This window comes from Bombus affinis, chromosome 2, assembly GCF_024516045.1.
Source record: "Bombus affinis isolate iyBomAffi1 chromosome 2, iyBomAffi1.2, whole genome shotgun sequence".
In the NCBI taxonomy this organism is placed as follows: domain Eukaryota; kingdom Metazoa; phylum Arthropoda; class Insecta; order Hymenoptera; family Apidae; genus Bombus; species Bombus affinis.
The window spans coordinates 12,225,338-12,248,345 of NC_066345.1; the positions used below are offsets into that span (position 1 = coordinate 12,225,338).

Here is a 23,008-nt window from a genome sequence, read left to right on the forward strand (position 1 = left end):
TCGTCCGTCGCTGAAGCGGTTGTGTCGTTTGGTAAAACTCGAGGAGCCGTGTAGACTTAAGTTGCATTCGGTTCGACAATTCTCTTTGTGTTCTCTTGTTCCCCGTGTCCGGCAGTGTTGTCAAAATTCCGGCAGCACCGCTGTGTTCCAGCTGCCATTGCTGTACTGTCTAGCGTTCAATCACAGGCATTCATAAATACGATTCTATTTAGTGATTATTCTTGTTATCGTTGCCGTTCTCGTCGTCGTGGAAACAATGAAGATGTCACATTGTTAAGAGTCACACGTAGAACATGCTCGCAGAATATACATAGTGGGTGATTTTACCTTTAGCTCCAGACGCCGGTTCTGAGCGAGCTAACCTTCACAGTGAGGGAACATCTTATCTGTTTGATCATCGTTCGTCGGACCTGAAGCAGTGGTACAGATTGACAGAACGATGAAGTGGCTCGGTGCGAGTAGCGCTGGTGCTGCGGGTGAACCGGCACCTTCTATGCAATTGCACCATCCTTCCGCGAATGGGCACATACCCACAGTAAGCACCTATCTAATTTTTTTCTAGTTTTCTATCTCGTAATTAGTACACCGTGTAAAACGATCTAACGTTACAAAGTTTTACTCGGATCGAAGTGTTCATAACCTATCATTTCATGTGTCTTCTAACTAAAATATTATTTTTCGATCGTTACTCCAGAAATTTACTATTGTACTTATTTATTTTTTATTTGGTATATTATTATTTAACGTAGAAAGTTCTATTCTACTGTTGAAACATGAGGAAACAGTCCTTTATATTGTTCACATGCATAAATATTGCATATGCTTATGCTTTGTTTAGTCCATCATGGCAGGATATTGTATAGAAATGAAGATGTTTTGGTTGCATTTATCAACTTGCTTACTCCAGTGAAACAAGACTAATCCTGCATATGTTGCTAATTTCTTTGAACTGTAGGAATAATTATATGTGTTTTAATATCAAAAAGAGATCTTATTGTTTTATGTTCCTATTAGTTTTCTGATAAAGCATAGATAAAATACTAATATATGCATATTTAAGAGCACTGTGATACCATGATTGATTAAACAGTTATGACATACTTTATAATATATACATTAGTTATTAACAATTTTATAATGATATCTTTAATAAATTTGATATGATAATTCTTCTTTGTATGTATACTAGTATACAATTACCTATTAAACAATTTTCAGTAATTGTAATTTTTTTTGTATTATGTACTCCGAAATAATGTATTGATTTATACATCTTAAGTTTATATCAATTCAAATACACCGATTTAAACTTGGATTTTATCTGCAAAAGTTATTATTCATTTAATATAACTATAAATTATCTATGAGAGTAATAAAGAAAATTTGAAGTAATGAAATAATTGTTTATTTATAGGATACAGAACAATGTGGGCAAGTAATGGCTGGTGGTGATAGTATGCGTATACAACCTGGTCAAACACATCAAATTGGTGTGAACAGAACTCAAGATGATGCCATGGTGGGTTACGTATTTCAACGACCTACGGAAGCAGAATTTAATGCCCAGTCTTCAGCTTTCCAAACAAAACAGGCACCACGTGCTTGGGCCCTTGCAGATGATGCTATTATTGATAATGTAAGCATCCAAAATATTTTTCAAGATATATTACACGGTCTATTGTAGGAGAGAAAAGAAATTTGTAGACTTATGTTTTGATACTCTAAAAGTATTATAGATAAGTAGCTTTATAGATAGTAGTATTATAGATAAGTATCGATTGCTTTCATTTGATTGCATATTGAAATGATTTATAGAATCCAGAAAAATGGAAATATCCCATTACTAAACTGAGTGTACCACAACAGAATCAACCACAACAATTGGGTCTGCAAACTATGAATAATGTTCATTTACCTTATGAAATCCACCCAATGCAACTTAAAGTAAGTTGTATATTATTTAATATCAAGCTTAATAAAAAAAATATTCTATAATCTTGTACTAATATTTGCATTTTTTATTGTTGTGCAGAGTGGAGCACCAGGAACAGAACATTTAGTTTATCTTAATAATCAAATGACAGCACAGCAACAAGTTGCCCTCTTTCATCATCAACAGCAGCAACAACAACAACAACAATTTAGAAATGGCCAGGTAAGCATAATTATCATTTCAATAGCTTTAGAATATATTAGAATTAGAGGTGGGATATTTGAGATATGTTTATTCAATGTTTTAAATTAGTGTCATTGAATAGAATGTCTATTTGTGTGTGTATGTGTGCGCGCGCGCGTGTGTGTATGTGTATATATATATTTATCAATGGAGATGTGATCAACTTTGTAATGAAGATATGTCTATATCCAAGAAACAATGCATTGAAATACGTATCTCTTTCCTTGTCCGTACTATTGACCACTATTTTTCCGTTATATATTTGGCTTAATATTGAAATGCATACAGTTTTGATCGTGATATGCCAAAATTTTAATTTCAATGATGCTGTCATATATATCATATCAATCAAGAAATGTTAGGCGTTTTTATCATAACTTTCTCAAAATTTACTATATCAATAATATTTATGTTTAATTTTCATGTCGCGTAATCAAGATTAATAAAATAGGTTGATTTTTGTGTCTTTTGAAACATAAAACTAATTTGGTGCTATATCCAAAAAAATATCTTCGGTATTCTTTCATGAAAAGATATTTTATAATTTAACAATTAGCCATTGTCGTCTACTGGTTCATAGTTTCGTGTTGTTTCTTATCTTTCGATATAACTAACGCATTCGATTTAGTAGGAGTTTAAGTCTTGTACTACTAAGTTGTCTAATTAGAGAATGTCATTGACATTGTCGGTAGTAGTTATCAATCGACTAAATAGAAAGTTTAATCGATGCGTAGGTCTCCTCGACAAAACAGTGTCAGGGCCAAAATTTGGCGATTCAAACTACGACATTTAATTACGTAGGAAACTAGTCGAAATACAGACTTGTATTTTAAAAGAGTATGCATTATATTATTTATTTTTTCATTACAATTTTCAAGCAAATATTCTAATACATTTTTAAATACGTGTTTATTTTAAATAGGAGATATTTCTTTATAATAATGATATAAACTGCAATTTTCAATTTGCCCTTTACGTGTTTCTAAATTCCTACTTTACTCATTATTTTTTTCCTCGTTCAAGTTTATTTTTGTAAACTATAGCAAATGCAGGCATTTGTTAACGTTAATGGCTTTTGTACACGGTAAATTGCATCGCTGATTTTTTGTATCGTTATACTTTCTATCTTAATCATAGATGAAATTTGTAGAAAATAGAGAAAAATGTTTTAATTTATAGTTTTTTTTAGATATATTTGATATATTTTGAGAATAATCTGTGATAACCGAATAAGAAACAAAAATTTATTTCTTCTGGTTAAGATCATCTGGCATGGTGTTAAAACAGTTTTTGAAAATTTGCGAACGTATATACGTTAGGTTTGGGATAGTTTTGTCCTTCATTCGTGGCGTTAATACTTAGTCAGGCCAGGTAAATTTACTAAGCACAATCAAATTTTCATCCGGTCGTCGTGAGAGGTCGTGCAAAGTAAAAAGGACGATGATTGGTCAGTATCTTTCGCCAAGCGGAGAGTAACTGTCAAAATGCTCGGTAGAGGGCATACCATTCGAGCGTCGTTCTTTGTTTCGGTTAAGAGGGCAGTCTCTATCTAGAGAGAGGCCGGTTAACGAAAATTCGAGGAGAGACGACAAGTAAGAGCATCGTGACGCCGAGCGTTGTTTTAACGCCCGATAACGACGCGTCTTGCGATATGTCAAGACGGACGTGAATTTAGGCAAGATCACGTAATCGACTTACTCCCCCTGTAAATAAATAAACGCGTATTCGCGGAGTGAGTGTGCAAAGTGCGCGAGAGGAGAAAGGAGGTGGAGGAGGTGGCGGCGGCGGTGGCGGCGGCGACGGCGGTGGCGGAGGAGGAGGAGGAGGAGGAGGAAGAGGACGAGGAAGAAGAGAGGAGCATAGGTAGCAGTGGCAGCATCGAGGCACCCGAGGTGTCGAACTGTTTGACAGGCGGCCGAGCGCTTTTCTTTCTCTCTCACACTCCCGTTCGTGGTGCTGCGATTTGTATTGTTCAGCGGCGGTGTGGTGTGTTCCGTTTACGAGAGGTCTGTCCGCGTTCACACAGGAAAAACGAACGTGAAAACAACCGGGAGTGGTGTGTATTCAGTGCCGGCTGAATCGGCGTCCGCGCCCCGACGCCGCCGTTCGACGTACGATTCACTTATTTTTCAACAACGTATCCTCAACATTCAACGAATCTCCTCCAAGATAGCCTCGTCTACCGGATAGTGCGTGTTAAAGAGTGTGTGTTCGATTTTTCGTTCGCGTTGTTGGTGTACTACGGGGTTAACGGTGAATCTCTCGAAGGTGACGCGCCGTGCCGAGGGTACCTTGGAGACGGTGGAGAGTTTCGGTGTAGGGTACGGCCAGGGAGCAGGTACGAGCACAGGCGACTGGATGAAACCACCGGGGGATCTTTTCCTTTACTGCGACATGAAGGATTTGGGGGCCGACATGGTATTTATTTCAGTTCAATTACACTTTTTTATTTTCAAGTTTTTCGTATTTCTGCTTCTCCACGCGACACGAGTCGCCGAACATTGCCAATTTGTAGGTTATGTTTCGAAGACTTTTATTCCACAATGGAAACCTCCATGTTTATGAAGCTTTAGGGGGAAACTTGACTTGGTTGTACAAATCACTGTTGCCACTCATGTATCTTAACTTAGTTAAAATGGGTATTATTCGTCAGAGAAAGCCTTTGCAAATTTGGAAACTTTGTATTATCACGATTTTATTTTATTTATAACCTTTTTATTGCTCATCTTACACTTAATGAATATAACGAATACCGTGTGTAACGGTGTATTTTTATCTTGTGTCTCGTTTTCCTGTTGGCGTTGTTTTTGTTCATCGTTCTTTCGGTAAAAAAAAAATATTTCAATCAATGGTATTAAATAACGATGAATTTTTCTGTTTACTCTATTTAAATATAGTATAGCGTCGTAGTGTATCTATGAAAATATTTTGTGTTTACGTTATCTGATAATTTCAAAAAGCACTCTTTTGTTAAAAATTAGTACAACTATATTTTCATTGTTACTTATGCAGTAATTGCATTAATAGGTTTGTATTGTCAGACTAACATTTATAAACAAACGAGTACTTTGTTATATTATTAAGTTTTATGCTTTTTTCAAGGATACTTCAAACTTTTTATGAAAAAACTGATAGCTTCGGTTCATGGTAGGTCAAAAATGTTTTGTTCCGAAGGAATGACTTTAATCTTTTTATTCAGTTTTTATTCATCATTGATATAATTACAACTCGTAAACAACATCCTTGCTATTGTTATTTAAATGGATAGTTTTACAGAAAACAAACGAATTAACGATCATGTTTGAGTGGTGTGCAATCATTAGGGAAAGCATTTCTGCATATTGCAATACGTTAAATTATATCAACATCGGTGCTTTCTTTTACATAGATCCTAGATTGTTTACTATGATCGAAATACATTCGTATACATTCATAAGTACATACTTGATATCGCGTAACTATCAAGGTAAAATTTTTCGAAACTATCCACAAGTGAAATTGATGACTATTATCAAACACTGTAAAAAAGAACGGATGATCTGAATCGTAAGCAGGAATAGTCGTACGAACGTGCTCTCGCATGGAGGTATCCGACAGTAACTCAGCCAATCAGGTCTTCGAATTCGCTTAACCTTGTAATATAACAACGAACCATTAGCATTACCTTGTACCTTTACGACAAAAGGATGGCAAGTTTTCGAACCGTGTTTATCTTAATGGGAAATAGACAAAACAATGGGTTTCGAACTGTCGTGTTATAAAATAATTAAATAATTCAGGACTGTCTCGACGATGGGAAAGAGGACTCGTTGAAGAAGAGGGGAAAGTTTCTCAATGCGATAGCTGTAAATTTGGACCCATAGAGCGCTGCCGGCACGTTTCAACCATAGAAAAAATATGTACCTAGAGATCCGAACCGAATCTTTGCAGCGCTCCGCTCCTTTAACTATTTCTTCATTGTTTATGTCCTCGAACTCTACAGTAAAACGCTCGGAGTTCGGAGTTCTATCCTTCCTCTCTCTCCTTCTCTTCTCTCCTTGCGCTCTCTGTCTTTCTTTTATACATAAGCTAGCAAACCGGAGGTACGGGAGAATGTTCGCGTTGTTTTAGGTTAATGTACTTTCGCACGAACTAAGAATGTTTCACGCGGTGGAATTGTATTGTATAATATTAAAAACGTGTTTCGTCTCCTCGGAGGATTTCTTCGTTTTGGTCCGATTATCAATCAGTTTGTTCCTTTCGCATCGTGTTAGATTATGAATACCGTATTTTGTCCGTAGCTATTCTTTTCTTGTACAAGGGCCATGTTGTTTGGACCGGTGCCATTTAAATTTATACGGCTTTATGTTTTGCATGTTTCCCCTTGCTTGTGGTTCCCCCTTTGGGTGCACCTAATCGATTGAAATACTGTCAGGGTCTTCTCTGGACTGTCGTGACACATGTGAATGGTGCGTGTGCCGAAAAACTCTATGGAATTTTTTGGAAATTTTTCATTTTGATATTCGTCGGTCATGGTTTACAGTTTGATAATATAGGTCTGATAATATCGTGACGATTTAGTCATTTCGTTTTAGAATTGACGAATATAATTATTCAAAATTACTTTACATAGTTTTATAGTACATTTTCCATTGTATATCGTAGTAAAATGCCTTTACCAGCCTTTCTACTCGATTCTTTACGCTGACGGCGAATTTCGTCGCGGAACGTTTCATTCGAGTCGCGTCGAATGTTTTTATTTGGCTTACCGACCGAGACGCCGACTCGGACGAGCTCCCCTCGAAACCGTGTGCATTAACGATACTGCATTGATAAAATCGTAAAGGATAAATACATTTATCCGTGAGCCAGATGCACGATGCCGCGCTTCTCTTGCACCAATATAAACGGCAAATATGCCTGGAGGTGATATTGATTTGCGTGAGTCACTCTATCTCTTCTAGTGGGTTCGAGGTTCAGGTTTGACCTTACTTGCCACAAAATGTTTTCAATTAGCCTCGTCATTCGCATTGCCACGCTTTCGATGGTAGGTACATATACGTAGAATCCGTATAATTTGACTTTACAAATCTCTGGTAAAAATATTACACGCGAAACGTTTTGTGGTGTAAGATGTCCCGAAGAAAATTGGTAGTATAATCCTCATGGATTATGGACATGTACACTGTAAAGTATTATACATAATGTTACAACATAAAAATATCAGGTTGTCACCTCGTTGCAGCGAACTTTCTCTTCTCTCTGGCCGACAGTAACAGATGGTTATGGATAGTTATGCAGTTAACGCCCACGGTTCGCAAGCCTCTCCACGATAATCGTTACACAAGATCAGTGTCGCTCTTCGATTATGTTGCATCCGTGCTTCTCTGCAACGCGTTAACTCTCCTTTGAAAGAAACGGTAAACATCTTACGCAGAATCTATCCAAAAGACAAGAACCGTTCTCCATTGTCTTCTCTATTTTTGGCGGCAAATTATCAGGCTGTTTCCTTTTTATCGAAATTCTCGCTTTGTAGTCGCGCTCCATGAGAGCCTCGTCTAGACGCGATATTTTCTCGCGAAACACAGGAATTCTCGGAAAAAGTAAACTACCGTCGACAAAATATTCGGACTTGAATCACGGCCAACATTATGGTTGACTACGCTGACCGGTAAAGACAGGACTGGTAAGAAACAACTCCCACGCGCGCGCGTTATCGTATTCTATTCGCGATAAAAGAAGAGTGAAACCAGTTTCCGGTTTCTTAAGTGACGTCAGCCTCGAAAGAAATGTTCTGCGACGCTATGCAAAGGAGTTATTAAGCAGTGGATAATCTGTTTTCCTGAAATGGCAATATGAGACTTTTTGACGATAAGGGAAAGCCGTCGAGGGAAATGTTTATTGACATCAGCTTATATGTCTGTGAACTTACGCAAAGCGTCATCGATAATCGATAGTTGTCGCTGATTCGAGTCTCGAAGCGAGTGGATAAAAAACAGAATTGCATGTACTGATCGTTTCAATTTCAATGATATTTCTGTTCTTTCCTATTCAAATTCAGGATAATTCGTATGTTGCATGTACTTCCATTCTTAGAACATTGGATACCAGTTTTATAAACTTCCTATCGTACATATAAATAAATTGCATAATCTTTTACATACTTTCAGAGTAGTATGCGAATTATTATATTAATAGCTGGTTTAATCGTCTCGTATCGTATAATCAGTTTCTCTAATTTTGTACTTTCACTTTGCAGAACTTAAAGCGTAGCTCAAAAATAGATCTTCGTGAGATCTTCGTCCACGAACTCGAATGATTTTCTGCTCTGGAAATTTATCTAAATAAAAGTCGATCGAGCTTCCCAGCTCCCTTCGACCGTTAGGGGTGAACAACTCGGACTGTGTAGAATTGTATGGTGGAAATTTATACGTAAAACGGGGCGGATGGAGCAGTTCAATTTGACCAGCATTGGATACAAAATTTTGTAGTGTTTCTTCTACGAACGTGGCGGTTACCTCGTCGGATAGTATTCTCTCGTTTATGCCGTAAAGTGACGTATCGCGTCGTGACTTGTAGTGACGTGACGCGCATGTCGTTGAACCTAAACGCATCGGTTACGCTTGCAGATTCGTCATCGGGAACAACAGTGTGTAGTACACAAAGAAGAAGAAATTTATTTGTAAACGTCTCCTCCGCGCGGCCACGACTGTGGTAGCTCGTGTCGCATCGTTTCGAAACACTTCGATTTATGTATTTTGTTCTCTAGTTCTCCAGGATTGCGTATCGCGATCATTTGTCTAAAATTTCTACAAGCTAAACCATTGTACTATGCTTTCTTACACGAACGAGAATGTTGCTCGGGTTACTACATCGGTAAACCGATAGCGATGGCGTTAGCTACGAAATGCCAGATCCGCGCCGATTTCTTTTTAATTAAAAATCAAACCGGGACAACAAAATGCAAAAACCACCCCTATCGCGCGTTCTTCTCTGTTTCGTGTCTACTGCGCACGCATTTGACTCACGCAGGCGCACGCACACGCACAATTGGAGAAAGAGTCGAAAAGGGGTAGAGTGAGGAGGTCGAGGGAGAGATGAAGAAAGAGAGAGAACAACAGGGTTCGCCTCCCTCGTGCTGCTGATTCTCCGCGAGGACAGTGGCCGTGACCCGAGGCCGAGGGGCCTGGGGAGGGGTCGGTGGCCCCGTGGCAGTTTAGCGACGACATCCACGCTGCCGTTCCACTGGTGGGAGAACCTCGTGGGTGTGCGGGGTGAGTAGGGAGAGAAGTTGGAGTGGCGGCCCGCGTGGAGGGGGTTAGCTCCGTCGACGTATGGTGGGGTATAGCTTAGGGGTATAGCGAACTATCGTTGGCTTTGTTCAATGAAAGAGAGATCCAGTATTCTTTCGTCTCGTCTCATTCTCTGTTTCCTTTTTTACTCTTTCGTCCGATATCCCTTCGACTTGTTCTCTCGCTCGTTCACCCTCGTTTTTCGTCTCCTCGCAATTCTCCCTCCAACGAGGTTGCGGCCAACGTGCAAAAGAGCTTCTGCTGCTGCTGCTGGTCGGTTCGAATGAGTAGAACGATATCGTCCTCGTCTAACGTACGAAAGATGACGACTGCGGCACGCCGTTTTACCTTCTCCTTTTTCCTCCTTTATCCCTTCTTCTTCCACTCTTCTCAGTCTTCGCTGAATGTGCAAAAGTTTTCGCTGACCGGTTTCAGGGGACGGAATGCTACCGTTTTCGTTCTGCTAACGAACGAACGGAATCAACGGGAATTATCATTTTCTCTTGTTTGTTTTCTATTCCGAATCGTGTTCATACTTGTTCGTTCACAAGCTAATGGACTTGCGGTACACAGGAATCGTAATGTAGGGAATCATGGCGTGGAGAATCGAAAAGCCTCCCTCTTGGAAGTTTCTCGATGGTGGAACGAGAAAATTTGCGATGGGTTTTCTCTTGCTCGTTCATTCGCTTCTCGACCTCTTCTCGTCCCTTTCTCCCTGTAGTCGTGCTTAACGTGCAAAAGCGTCTCTGCCGGCCGGCGACGCGGTCGATACTCACGGCGTATCGCCCCCGGTTGACCGAGCCTTACCCTTACCCTTACCCTTACCTTACCAAACCTTTAGACGTATCCTTCGTCCCATTCTGTAGCTCCGATTCGCATCCCATTTGTGTGCGTAAAAAAGAACTTCGTCGTGGTTGTTACAATACAACGAAGTCGCCGGAACAGTGAAGAACGATGGGAATTACCGACGTACCCAGCTGGCTCGAGCACATCTTCCTGGTATATAAATCCTCGGATGTAGAATGAAACGAAATTAAAAATCGTAACGTGTAGCGTGACTATGGTCCAAAGTCTTTCAGTTATTTTCAAACTTTGCTTCTCATTGCCTTTACGTAGAGTTCGTGTATCGCATGACGGGTACGTGCCGCGCAATCTGGAAAATCATTCGAACGTCATCGATGCGTACAAACGGAGAATGTTGCTCGCCCAATACTCTCGAAGGATATTTTCGCTACTACGTTGTGGTCAAAAACAGTAACAGCAGCACTGCTGTATTACAAAAGAGACAGAGAAAGAGAGTAAAACCATGACCCGGTGGAACGGCACGAAATACAGGTTGGAAAAAAATATGCCGTAAGATGATGCAAACGAAGATTCGCTTTCCAACTTGATACGCGCGAATCATCAGCTTCGTGCGCTCCTTCGATCGACGTTTTCTCCCGTGGGATTTCTAACCGGTTTCTAAACTAGTACAACTCGTTCGATTTTTTCTTCTGTTCCCTTTTATCCGCCGATTTGTCGAACTAGGTGAAAAGACGTACGCGTTTCGCCAGGAATCAGGCCTTAGAATTTCATGTTAGACCTCTAAGCTCTCACATAGATATATTTCTTTCGTGTGACGTGTACAAACGTTTCTTTATCGGTGGTTTTTTACGACTTGCATGCAAAGCGATACACGCGTAGAATTGATAACGATTAATTCGTTGTAAAGGACACACGCTAGCATGTCTCGACACGAGATATAATTAATGCGCTTACAGATGCATCGTAGACGATAAACAGCGTCGTTTGATATTTCGTGGTTTATGTATTCGAACTGTTATACCCACTCGGCGAATGACGCACGATGCTATTGTACCTGGTATCGTTTGCTTGATCAATAAAATATAAATATCGCGTGTGCCTTCGTCGTGGAAACGCGTGAAATTTCGAATCCCTCGTACTCCCACGGTACTTTTTCTTTTTCTTTTTTTTTTTTGCTTTTAAGCGTCTCATCGATGAATCAGTATGATTCATCGAAGGTCTCGCAACGTGTCTTGTCCGCGTACCGATTAAATAATCTGCTACAACGCGCGATTTGTCCGAGCAAGTGTGAAATGTTTGCACAGAAGCGCCGTCGTGTCGATGCGGTAACGTTACGATACCACGCGTTGCGTGTACACGCTCGATTCCTCGGTATCGTTTTATGAACTACATACATGCCACGCACACGGGAATCGAATTCACCGAGCTACCAATTCGCCAAACTTATAAAGTCTGCCGTCGCGCTCGTAAAATCAGCTGATTTTACATCGATTTCTTTGTCTTAAAAGATCAATCAAAACTCGTATTACAGAAGTCATACAGAAAGCACACTGATCCATTTCATCAATGGTAATCATTTGCTTTGAAGGTTAAATACTAATCATATGTTCTAGAGTTAAAAATAAGATTTTTTTTTAAAGTGGAGTTAATCAGCTGGGCTTCTGAGTGGCTCATATACGTCAGCGATAAAGGTGAAACGATAACTATATGGTACTTAATGAGCTAATTTACCGAGACGAACGTTCGATTGAAACGCTTATAGAGATTCCGGGGAATCGAGTCGTTGACGTTTCACGATGAATAGTACTTGATGAAAAGAAGCGACTTGAAAGAAGAAACGGGGTAGCTTCGAGTGAATCGAAACCCATCCCTTCCCTTTTGGTACTTTCGTTTAACGATCCACGGACCGGGCGTGAGTGACGATGCGGACGAAAATGCATCGAGACGCCCGCACTCTTGAGCTGCACTGTCACCATCGCACGTGCAGTATACCTGCATCTAGGATCCCGCAATCTGCGGACGATGGTTCCCTCCATCCCCACCGCTTCTCCTGGTTACGTCACTGACCTCTAGTTAGGTGAGGTCGGGAACAGTGCAGCAGAGTTCAGGTCACGATGAAACGTAACGACTCACCTCCGTTTTCGATTCGAGTCTTTTCCATTCCTCCGTCGAGATTATCTTTTCGCGCCAAACTTTGCGATCCCGAACCAACTTGCCGCTCGAGAGAAAGAACGATGTCAATATTTGCGACTGCCGATAGAGAACCAAGTCACATTTCGACCATTGGCACTGCACACACTTTTCTTCGTATCTCTTACGAGTGGTACACGTTGTGTAACGAAAAATGAAAGTTTTAAAGTTTATGAAAAAAGGGGAAGCTATAGAAACAGACTGGTCTGTTGGCACGAATGGTATTTGCCAGATTCTTATTTCATTAAGAAAGGATGCATGTATACAAGGGATATCAAGCTCTGATGATCGACTCTGTACACGGTAGATACGCTACTTTTAAGCTAGTCTCTGTAGTTGGTTAGTGTAATTAATACGATCGTTCGCATTTGTATCTTTCGTTGCACGAGGCGGCGCGAGCTCTTGGGAGTTTCGTGTCAGCACGCGCCGAGTTTGAAAATGTGTTCACTGACCCCGTGTACTTACGACCCGTTTTCTGATATTGTTTCAGATCGCTCCCTCGGCAAAAAAGCTTTGGGGCGTGGACGAGGGCGGCTCCAAGGACGAAGGGGGTGTAAAAGGCGGTGGGATACTTCACTTGGGCGACCACCAGATGTGGCGAGATTCTACCTGGAGCACCTCAGGTATGATTACCTTCGGATTTTTAAAATTCAGAAAATAGCGTAATGTATATTTGTTGGTATTTATGTGTTTCACAGTCATGTTGCTTCCTATTACTTTCAATGAAACACATGCGGAAACGTTCGGCTCCATTGACTAACCGCAGCGAGTACACACTGCCGGCGTGCTATCGAGCGTACTGACACGTATCAATGACAATAGGGCTGAGAATATTTGGAATAGGGTTTCGAGATGGGGATAATCCATGAACGGGGTTAATCGGAATCGATAATTCATGGATGGCAGGCATTAACGCTTGACCACTTTGTAGGTCCACTGTATCCGTGGCTTATCTATTCTATACGCGTTTTGAAAATCTCAGATGACCCTTTATCGTGTTTATTAATTGTCGTCCATTAATACCCAGGCTATCTGCAGCTTTCGTTCAGTCAGAGTTTGAATGGTTACCTAGCCTGACCCAGCCAGGCCATATATAAAGGCAGACTTTAATTTCAGCCGCGTTCATGCGTTTCCGTCCGATGATGCCTCGTCGAAGTCCTTTAAATCCCTCGAAATATGCTGGTCTCCGTGGCGGGTTCTCCTCCAGACACGAAATCTAAGCGCGCGAGCTTTGATCGATATGGATTCGGTCGACACTACTCGTGGCTGATCGTTACATAATCTCTAAGGGTAAATCGGTTGCACTGCACGCGCTAATTTCTTCTCGAAAAAGAAAGCCGCGTGTCGTTGAGAAAGGAACGAGATCGTGTTGCGTGAGTCAGTCAACCGAAGGAACATGACCTACTGCGTTTTATGCTTGTTTGAGAAAATTATTGCGATAAGAATATTTGCTATGATTTGTAGAACATTTTTATCTTCGCTTCCTTTCTTTTTTTGTAAAAGTTTCGAACGTAAAATATCTTATACGGACTTATACATATTTACGGGTCTCGATCCTTTATGCCTGAATATCGCTTTCTCGAAATATGTACATATATTGATAGCAGTTTAGAGGATATTGAGCTTATTAGTCCAGGTACTCGAGTATTGGCTTCTCTCTAATCGTGGTTAAAATAGGAGCAACGACATCGTTTAACTGGCTTCTTTACCTTTGCTATTAGCGACTTCGATATTAGAATCTTTTCGTTTGTAAAAGGATAGATGTAAAAGAGGCGAAACGGTCTTACAAAGTTCATTTTGTTGACTTTGGAATGGACTTTATTATTGACAAGGCGAACAGAGCTACGACGTGTCCAAAACAACAAGCTAATGAGCTGATTCCGATTAACGCCGTATGCTCGTCGTATTGGTACAAAATTCGTGGCGAGTCAACGATCGCCGAAGGTCCTCGTCGGTTGACGTAGAATTCCCTGAACGTCTGATACGTATTTCAGGCCCGGTAAAATTAGAGAGAAAAGCGAATTATATAAAAAAGTCAAACGAAAACGAATAAAGACGAACGTCAGAGACTCATCGTCCATGGGGGAGGAGGGTACAACGAGATGCGAGCGATACCGTGTGTTTTACGTCGTACACGCTTATTGATTGGTACAGCACCGAAAGAACAATATATAGAGGCGAAAGTAGAAATACTTGTGTCTCCGCAGCTTCGAGCGGAATGTCAATAATCGATACTCTACCAAAACAGATCTCTTCCAATTGTTTGCTTTTACGAAAACCAAGGAAATCCACAAAGTCTTCTCCCTCTGTCTGTCTGTCTGCCTGCCTCTCTCTCTCTCTCTCTCTCTCTCTCTCTCTCTCTTTCCCCTTGCTTGTACGATCAATCGATACCAGCCAAGCTTCTGGTATTTTCGAGTCCGTGTACAAACTTCTCTATCTCTTTACCTCGGGAACCGTTTTAAACTTCTTGTTACCATCTAATCCAGACGAGTCCATCTTCCCTCTCGTGGTTGATATTTCGATTTCTCCCTGGTTATTCCTTGGTCGTTTCGTGTCGCTGAAAATCATCAGAATTTCTCGTCAATTAAACGGATTACCGCGGTAATTGGTGTAGGAAAAGGAAGGAGTAGAGAACGAGAAAGAGAAACGGAAAGAGGTTGTGCGTTGGAAAGGTTGCGCGAGGTTTTTTCTCGTTAAACGGAGCCTTAAGTCGTACGGGGTTGTTGCGCGAGGGCGATGGTACCGTGGCGGCGATGTTGTGTGTGCAGTGTATGCACGAAACACCTGATTCTCGCGACGGCATGTACCGGCTTCCATGTGCACGCGGGCCGAGTTTGCATGTGTGCGTCACCTCGATGGGTGCAACGCGGCTGTTGCCATGGCGACAGACGCCCGGCATCAGCGGCGGTGGGAGCAACGTCCCAATGCCCAGGGTCGTACCTACTGATCCACCCTGAGCGCCGGCACACCAACCCCCTATATCCACCTGGACCCGACGAAATTGCGTCATATGGAATCGTAAAATTCATACAGTACCCTAGAATCTTAGCGAATTCTTTTCACAATGTACGAAGCCGATCTTCTTTTTTTTTCCTTTTCAATCATCGTTGAAACCCTTTGAATAAAATGGTCTCGCGGGAAAGCCAACGATACAATGGCAAACTGTTAAGGATTTTTATGATAGAATTTCCGTTACACCTTTGCGGGTTTCTCGCTCCACGCCTTTTATCGATTACTGGTTGATACGACACGAACACGATACGGTTTCGGGACATTGTTAACGTTCCCTTTTAGAATCGTCGAATTTTGTTCACGTAAAAAAGCTGGCCTTCTTTCAATATTTAATGGTTAAATAGCTTCGAATTAAAGAGCTTTTATCATGTAATGTGATGGAATCGTTGGTTGGGATTAAAGGATAACGGATTATCGGATATCTGTCTTACACGCGAGCCTTGATTGTAATTTTTCGATGGGGATGGGTGTTTGATTGAAATATACGTCAGCATGGCATCGTGATTAATGGCGTTTTTAATTTCAGATCATGCCGTCTCACAACCGATCTCCATGGGCACAGGTAGGCGTGTGGGTGTCGGGACTGGTTATCATCATCAAACATCAGAAGTTGGAACGGTCCTTAGCCCCAGAAGCAGGTTAGCATATGATTTAAGTATTTAAAGGAATGGGACAAGTTTGTTGTTCCTTGAGCCATCGAATTGTTTTGTTTTGCAGTGAAACGGGTGGTCTGGGGGTTAAAATGGTCGAATACGTTCTTGGGTCGAGCCCTACGACACCCAAAGATTTGGAACCCAGAATGGTTTCTCTGAGATTGGTAAGCATATAGACGAAATAAAATATCGAGCAGACCAAAACAAATTTTACAATTTTATTAAAAGATATTTTTGTTTCCTCGTGTAGAACACCGATGCAGACAAGAAAGAAAAAGAGAAGGGCTCGGCAAGTCCTTTTGACAGTTCTAAAGACGACACAGGTCCACAAAACAACGGATTAACATCTCAAAATGGTCTCGATGACGATAAAGGATTTAAGTGAGTATCGAGATTTAATTTTGAGTAATATCAACTATTATACCGTATAAAAAGTATTATAGAAAGATGTAAAGATAATTGTATTACGAGAATATGAAAAAATGAAGGTATTTATTAGGTGCAATCTGCGGTATATTCAGGGTTTGCGTAAATAAGTTAGGAGAAAAACGCGTTGCTATTCTTGCGTAGCTATATATAATTGCTTTCAATTGAACGACAGTAAATGTGTCATATGCTGTTCGTGAACAATTACTATTGCTGTGAGGAGCACGATCGAGGAACGTAAAAGTGGCAACTGTCAAGGGCGTGCATGTTCTACCTACTCGGCGGACGATGACATCATAAGTTTGCCTCTTCGGTGTTTGTTGCACCATCGTTGTACGCCATCTGGTGCTCCGCTTGTACCTCATCTACTCGATATTACCGACACTCTCCGTGCTGTTTATACTGTATCACTGTGGTTTCTTTTCTTCGTTAAATGACGATAACATTTTTAATTCGTTTACTTAAAAATTTATATTTTTTAATAATTAAAAAGGATGGTAAATTTTATTGTATATTTAAAGAACTATGTGAATTATCGTGCAAATGCCTTACTCGGTCATCATTCTTCGTATCATATTAGTGAAGATCGAACATTGAGATCAACTGGATTAAGAAACGTGGCAAATAAAGCAGAAAGAAAGAACGGAACTTATACAGTGGAATAGCCGTTGCTACTTAAAAATTTCATTATGGTAATGATGTTTGCTCATTATTGTCGACCGTCAAGGTCTAGGCATCGAATTTCCCCTTTTTATAAGATCAAAGGTACAGTCCCCGAACATGAACATTAAATTATATTATGCCTGTCGTTATACAGAATGTACCGTTATACTGCATTACTAATCGTGCATTCGTAGAATCTTGCTCGACAAGTTTCTAAAGATTTTTTAGACATTATTCAATGTATCAACTTGGAATTTGATAGCGTTAACGACAAATATTCGTCAAAGGCATAGAAATTAAGATAGCTCGATGTTTAATGTTCTTTTTTTATCGTTGATTTTATACCTGATTATTGATTAGTATTAGAGAAATGTGAAACAAGTTGATTTCAGAGGAAACTAATTGCAATTTTCTAGTTGTTCTTTTTTTTTTTTTTTTATTATTCATTTATTTCTAACGCACTGTAATTATTTTTAAGATATTTGTACATAATTATACGCGCGTATAAGTTTAAGCGTGCGAATTATGTTGCTAATAGATTGTTATCACAATATGTAAAATAGAATTCTTTTAGCCCTAAGAATTCTACACCCACGTCACATTGAATCAGGTTCGTGACATTTACGATTGTAGTGTTATAATGGCCAACGAAAGCTACGTCACTTTCTTTATATAGGGAATAACAAAAACAGTGTAGTAATATCACTGTATAATGGTTTCTTTACCATTACAATCAGAGGTAGTTTTTTTAAGAAATTTAAGAGATCTTGAGTATAATAAAAATTAACTTTGCAAATTCGTAATAGAAATTCAAATTGAAATCATCAAATGCATAACGAAAATTGAAATTCATTTCTCAGTAATCGTTGTTTGCTTTCGTTAATTAAGATATTCTTCCATGAAAGGAAAACAATTGGCTTTATCGAGGCATAGATACACATAGATATCAAGCTGTACATTTTTTCATGTATGTTACAGTACACGTTGATTCGCGAATAATTTATGCTTCTTTTATTTTCATAAGTGTATCCAGCAAAACGGTTTATATTTCCGTATATTATGTGTTGAACGCATTGTACTCTGGAACATACCGTAGGCAGGCTTCAATCAGAACGAATCAGTGAAATGTATGAAATAGAGAGTAAAGAGATGAAAAGTATTTGATTCCGCGACCCCCAAGACGGTTGCATAATCTGCACGTCTTTGCTTGTTCCCGTCTCTCGTAAGTTAAAGTGGAGTTACGGTTAATTGTGATAATATTACGGATGCTGGTTATTCAGCAGCTGATTGCTATTTATGCGTGACAATCGTTATCGTTATTTTCAAATGTTATCCGCTATATGAATGAAGGAATTCCCTTTCGTTGGAAGAACTACCGCTTAATGCCGTTCTTCGTCTTTTATTTGCAGTCGTACACCCGGGAGTCGGCAACCTTCTCCAGGCGAAGAGGAATTTCAGAAGAACGCAGCAACGACTCTTGTAAGCGCTGGAGGTGGTGGAGTCGTATTATTGAAACCTGGTGTCGATGTGGTTGGAAGCGAAGAACATTTCATGGCCGCCTTTGCAGCGGCTCCACCGCATCATTTGCAACATCATCAAGCACCACCGACGCATCATCTTCAACACCCACACTCGCATGCGGCGCAACTCTTTGGTGCACAGGCTCCTCCACCCCCACAGGGTCCGCCACCTTCGCAACAACAACAGCAGCAACAGGGGCCCCCGCAGGCGCAAGACACCACCACTCACTTTGATGTTCAGGTAAGTCTCGACCTTATTGTTTTCCCTCTTTGATTCGACGGGACGAAGTTGGAGAAAAGAATTTTTTTCTCTCGGTGGAATACGCCTTTTAAGACGATATAAGATGGTATGCGTGAGATACGAGGAGTAACGAGCGGGCAAGAGTACGTATCTTGTCTCTAAGATTTCATCGCGCAAGCGAAAATTTACTTGAACGGCTATGTAAGTTCACCTATCTATACGGCTGATTGTTGTTTTTGGAGCTGGTTAAGGATGATTCTAACGGAATATCAAAAGGTTGTCCCAGTTTCGTGTTAGCTCGGAGTATATTTTTGTGTAACGATTAATAAATCACAAACGTACTCGTAAATTGTGAAAGCAATCGTACCAGTTTAAACGTCCTACATAGACGTGCATCGTAAGGTTGTTGATTATTATCAAAGACTGCTTGATCAAGTAGCTCGACGAAGCTCATGCATTAACTGATTGCGACGGCTATCGGTACGCTTTATACACTTCCGTTGCCATCCAATTTAAACATTTCAACGAGACGTTTCGCAATGAAAGAAAATATTTGACTTTTGGGCAAGCTTGAACCCGATGCCCTCTCTTATGTCCGTCGTGAATCTGGGAAAGCATGCTAGTTACGTATTCAGATTGTAGTAATATCTTAATTAGTCAGCAAACCTGCCCGTGGATAATACTGTAGGTTTGTACGTGATTTCATAAACGTCATCCTTTTTTGTTAACGTTACGTTCAATTCTGTTTGATGCAGTAGAGAACAGTCTGACTAGCCCAGGACTCGAGGAATCCATAATAGTTCTAGAACAGCGCAGAGTATTTAAAGTCTGTAGATGGTTTTCCACGCGAAGGGCGTCGCGCCGCTGCTGGCGTTAATTTAGCGATTGTACTGGCGACTAGGAAGAGGTTATTTTTAAGCAGCAAGCAGCTGATACTAACGAGCGGTCCAACCACCGAGCAACCCTCTTGTACGGGTTCTCGACGGACTTCCTTCGCTTTTGAAGTCGCGTTTCATTCGAACGAGCATGCCTGTCGAGGGGTGAAGGTACAAGCGAGCAACAATAGAATAGACGGAATAGTTTGCATGATTTACTAGCATTTTCACGAAATTACCGATGCATTATTAACCGCGTACCAATTTTCTTGGCTAATGTTAATTATAGAAAGGCGTATCATAAATTATGATAGCACTTAATGTAACCGTTGTAATTACAAATCAAAGTATAAAACATACATTGGACGTTTATTTCACCGCTGATCGGACTTGGCAAACCTTCGACGTTTATGACTTTTGATTTAGTTGACGAATTCCTTTTCGTACAAGATCAGATGGCACTGTAAAAGCGAGTTTAAAAGCAATTCAACGATACGGGAAACCTTTGAAATTCCAAGTGTTGTTCGTTCTCTTTTTTTAGAGCGTGGCCAGCAGAAAAAATAGACGTGTCACTTTTCGAGCTTGCGTCATTGTCGGGAGCTCATTTGCAGTGCCGTTATCGTTACTTACCGTTTGTTTCTTTCACATATTTTTGACGTCAATAATTGCCTTATAATCCACTTATCTCGTCATTTAGATAATTTATTGAAGTGTTTCGTTATAAACATTAAGATATAATCATAGTTTGCATAATTTTGAAGATAAATTCCGCTCCAATAAGTTAACTAGACACGCTCGGAGCATCCTGCCGCAAACTTGGCTTCGAGATGCGACCAATGATCGAATCTTTCCACTCTCGGCAACCTTGGCTAGTTTTATCCTTGAGAATGTAGCCTCGTAGGACATATGTAGCTACCTTTTCTTTTTTTTTTCCTTTTCTTCTCTCTATTTCGCTTAGCGAAAAAGCGCCTCCCCCCCTCTCCTTTCGTATTGGAACACGGTATGACCTGACAGCTTAAGAGACACGTAGAAGGGGAATGGAGAACGATCTCGTCCTCCGGCAGGGACAAATGTATAAATCACAGAGTGACAAGTTCTCGACATCTACTTCGAATCCTATTCAGAAAATAGAACAGACGTTATATAGCCATCCTAGCACATATTCATGTTTATGCACGTTACACTGCATGTCCGAACGTTATATCGGCGAATGCATCAAAATGCCTTTCGTTATGAAACCTTCTTCATACTTCGACCGTCATCCAGCAATTTCGTGTTACGTGGCTGCCAGTGCTTTTCATCTTTATTGCAACTTTGCGCTCGATATCGAGGCGATTATAACACGCTACGTTATTACCTATAAATATACGTATGTACATATCCGACAGAGTATCCTTTCTGGACAATTGTAATCTCGGCAATGTAATTAGAGATGTGTAACATTTAATTTAGTCTATGGACGCGATCGAAGTCGAGATCGATTCGAAAGTGGCTGATTCGAAATTCGATCGGGGGACCGGAAGTTGAGGACATCGATGTGTATTCCGTTTTCGTCGACGTCTCGTTTCAAGTATAAATCTACGTAGCCTGGTCTATGTTCCATATTCTTATGCGTTTACAGCGAACCGTTCTTCCTATCCTAGAGCGTAGTAGCTGGTCCGGTCGCGGTATATTCCCGCTCTTCTTTCGAACAGGACTACGCTAAGCTGAAAGCTTTGACGGCGTGCTCGATTAAAACGTGAAACGTCGCTTTTAAAGATAGAATTTTTGTAAGAAAATCAATAATTCCATGCCGTGGACGTGTGACGGATAGCAAGTTTCTCTTTGTACGAAATGCCCGCGGTTCCTCTGACCGTACAGACGCAGAAAAGCGTTGCTATTCGAAAGCGTAAGCGTTTCGATAAGAAATTTGGATTAACGAATTACTTGGAATTTTTTTGTACAATTCACACCAGTGTCTGTGTGACAAGACAAATAAGAATATATGCGGTGTATCGCATAGCTAGGCACGTGAATATACAATTCTGCTTGGAAAAGAGGAAATCACAAATGAAAGGGGAGAAAATGCGGTGTACAAGACCTCGGGTCGTCCAACTCGTTTTCCACCCCCCTCATATCCCCATCTCTCTTTCTCTCTTGATATGTCTCTCCGTGCGTGGCGTGCGCGCGAGCTCGCGTTCCCTCTCCTTTCCTACGGGAAATAGTACCCATCGTAGGCAGCATTGTTCCCAGGGTAGGGGCCATAGCGCTGTATTTTCCACGTGACGAACGAAGCGCGTATGCACAGGTGCAGCTTGACTGCCATGGCTCCTGTAATCTCTTTCTTCCTTGCACGTTCGTTCTACCTTTTCGTTTCCGCATGCCTCGATGAAAACGCGAAATGTCGCACAAAGCATGCATCGAGCGCGGTGTACGCGGTCGCCGAGGAGGAGAGAAAAAAAATTGCAAACTCGCGACGCGACTTGTGTTTCGCCAACGAATTCGTTATAATTTTTTTCTTTCCTTCTTTTGCACCCCCTCCCCCTTCCTCTTCCCCTTTCCATTTTCCCTTCCGCAATTAGTGCCGCATTATACGTCAAACCGGATTCCGTCAGTGGTTGTCGTATTAATTAACACGCTGCGCGCCGTTCGTCTGGCGTGTGGTGGTTGCGTTTCAGCGATTTCCATCGGACGTCGCGAGTTCAGATACACGTGCCACCCTCCCCCCAATGACACCCTCTTACCGAATATTCGGCGACACGGTCGCTGTCCCGCCACTTCACCGTTGTTTCTCCGTTTTTGTCCCTTTCTTCGTCGCGTCTCGCGAATATTTCCACCACGTTGTAGCCTATGGTTTTTCACGACGTAACACACATAAAAATAGAACGCTCGTGCAGCTCGTGAGCGTATTACGCCAGCGTTTATGCACGCGTGCTTGCCTTCGGAGCACGAGAAAGCGTGTGCGATGGTACGAGAGAAGTGCGTGCACGCATGAGACACGGCTGCCCTCTGATCGCGTTATTACGCGAAGGCTCGTGCTCGTCAGTGCATGAAGCGATTCCCAGACCTCGTCTCCTTTCTCCCCTTCTCTCTGCAGTTTGCTTCCCTTGCCTCTCGCTCTCTGTTTCTCCATTCTGCACGTTCTTCGCTTCTTCCTTTTCTTGTACCCGACCACTCCACGGCATTCTCGTTTTTCCC

At 41.1% G+C, this 23,008-nt stretch overlaps 1 protein-coding gene across 3 annotated transcripts in view; it reads left to right on the forward strand.

Moving 5' to 3' along the window:
• The first annotated feature begins 386 nt into the window (after positions 1-386).
• Positions 387-23,008, forward strand: part of LOC126924892 (pumilio homolog 2) — a 63,294-nt gene continuing 40,672 nt past the window's right edge. For 2 of the 3 annotated variants that reach the window (XM_050739854.1, XM_050739873.1), the window contains exons 1-10: positions 387-535; positions 1,415-1,636; positions 1,816-1,944; positions 2,033-2,155; positions 4,445-4,594; positions 12,932-13,064; positions 15,980-16,091; positions 16,171-16,270; positions 16,357-16,487; positions 18,605-18,956. In XM_050739854.1, coding sequence (XP_050595811.1) covers positions 440-535; positions 1,415-1,636; positions 1,816-1,944; positions 2,033-2,155; positions 4,445-4,594; positions 12,932-13,064; positions 15,980-16,091; positions 16,171-16,270; positions 16,357-16,487; positions 18,605-18,956 — 1,548 coding nt within the window. In that variant the 5' untranslated portion in view covers positions 387-439. The remainder of the gene's footprint in view (positions 536-1,414; positions 1,637-1,815; positions 1,945-2,032; positions 2,156-4,444; positions 4,595-12,931; positions 13,065-15,979; positions 16,092-16,170; positions 16,271-16,356; positions 16,488-18,604; positions 18,957-23,008) is intronic. The other variant, XM_050739862.1, reaches the window with a different exon arrangement.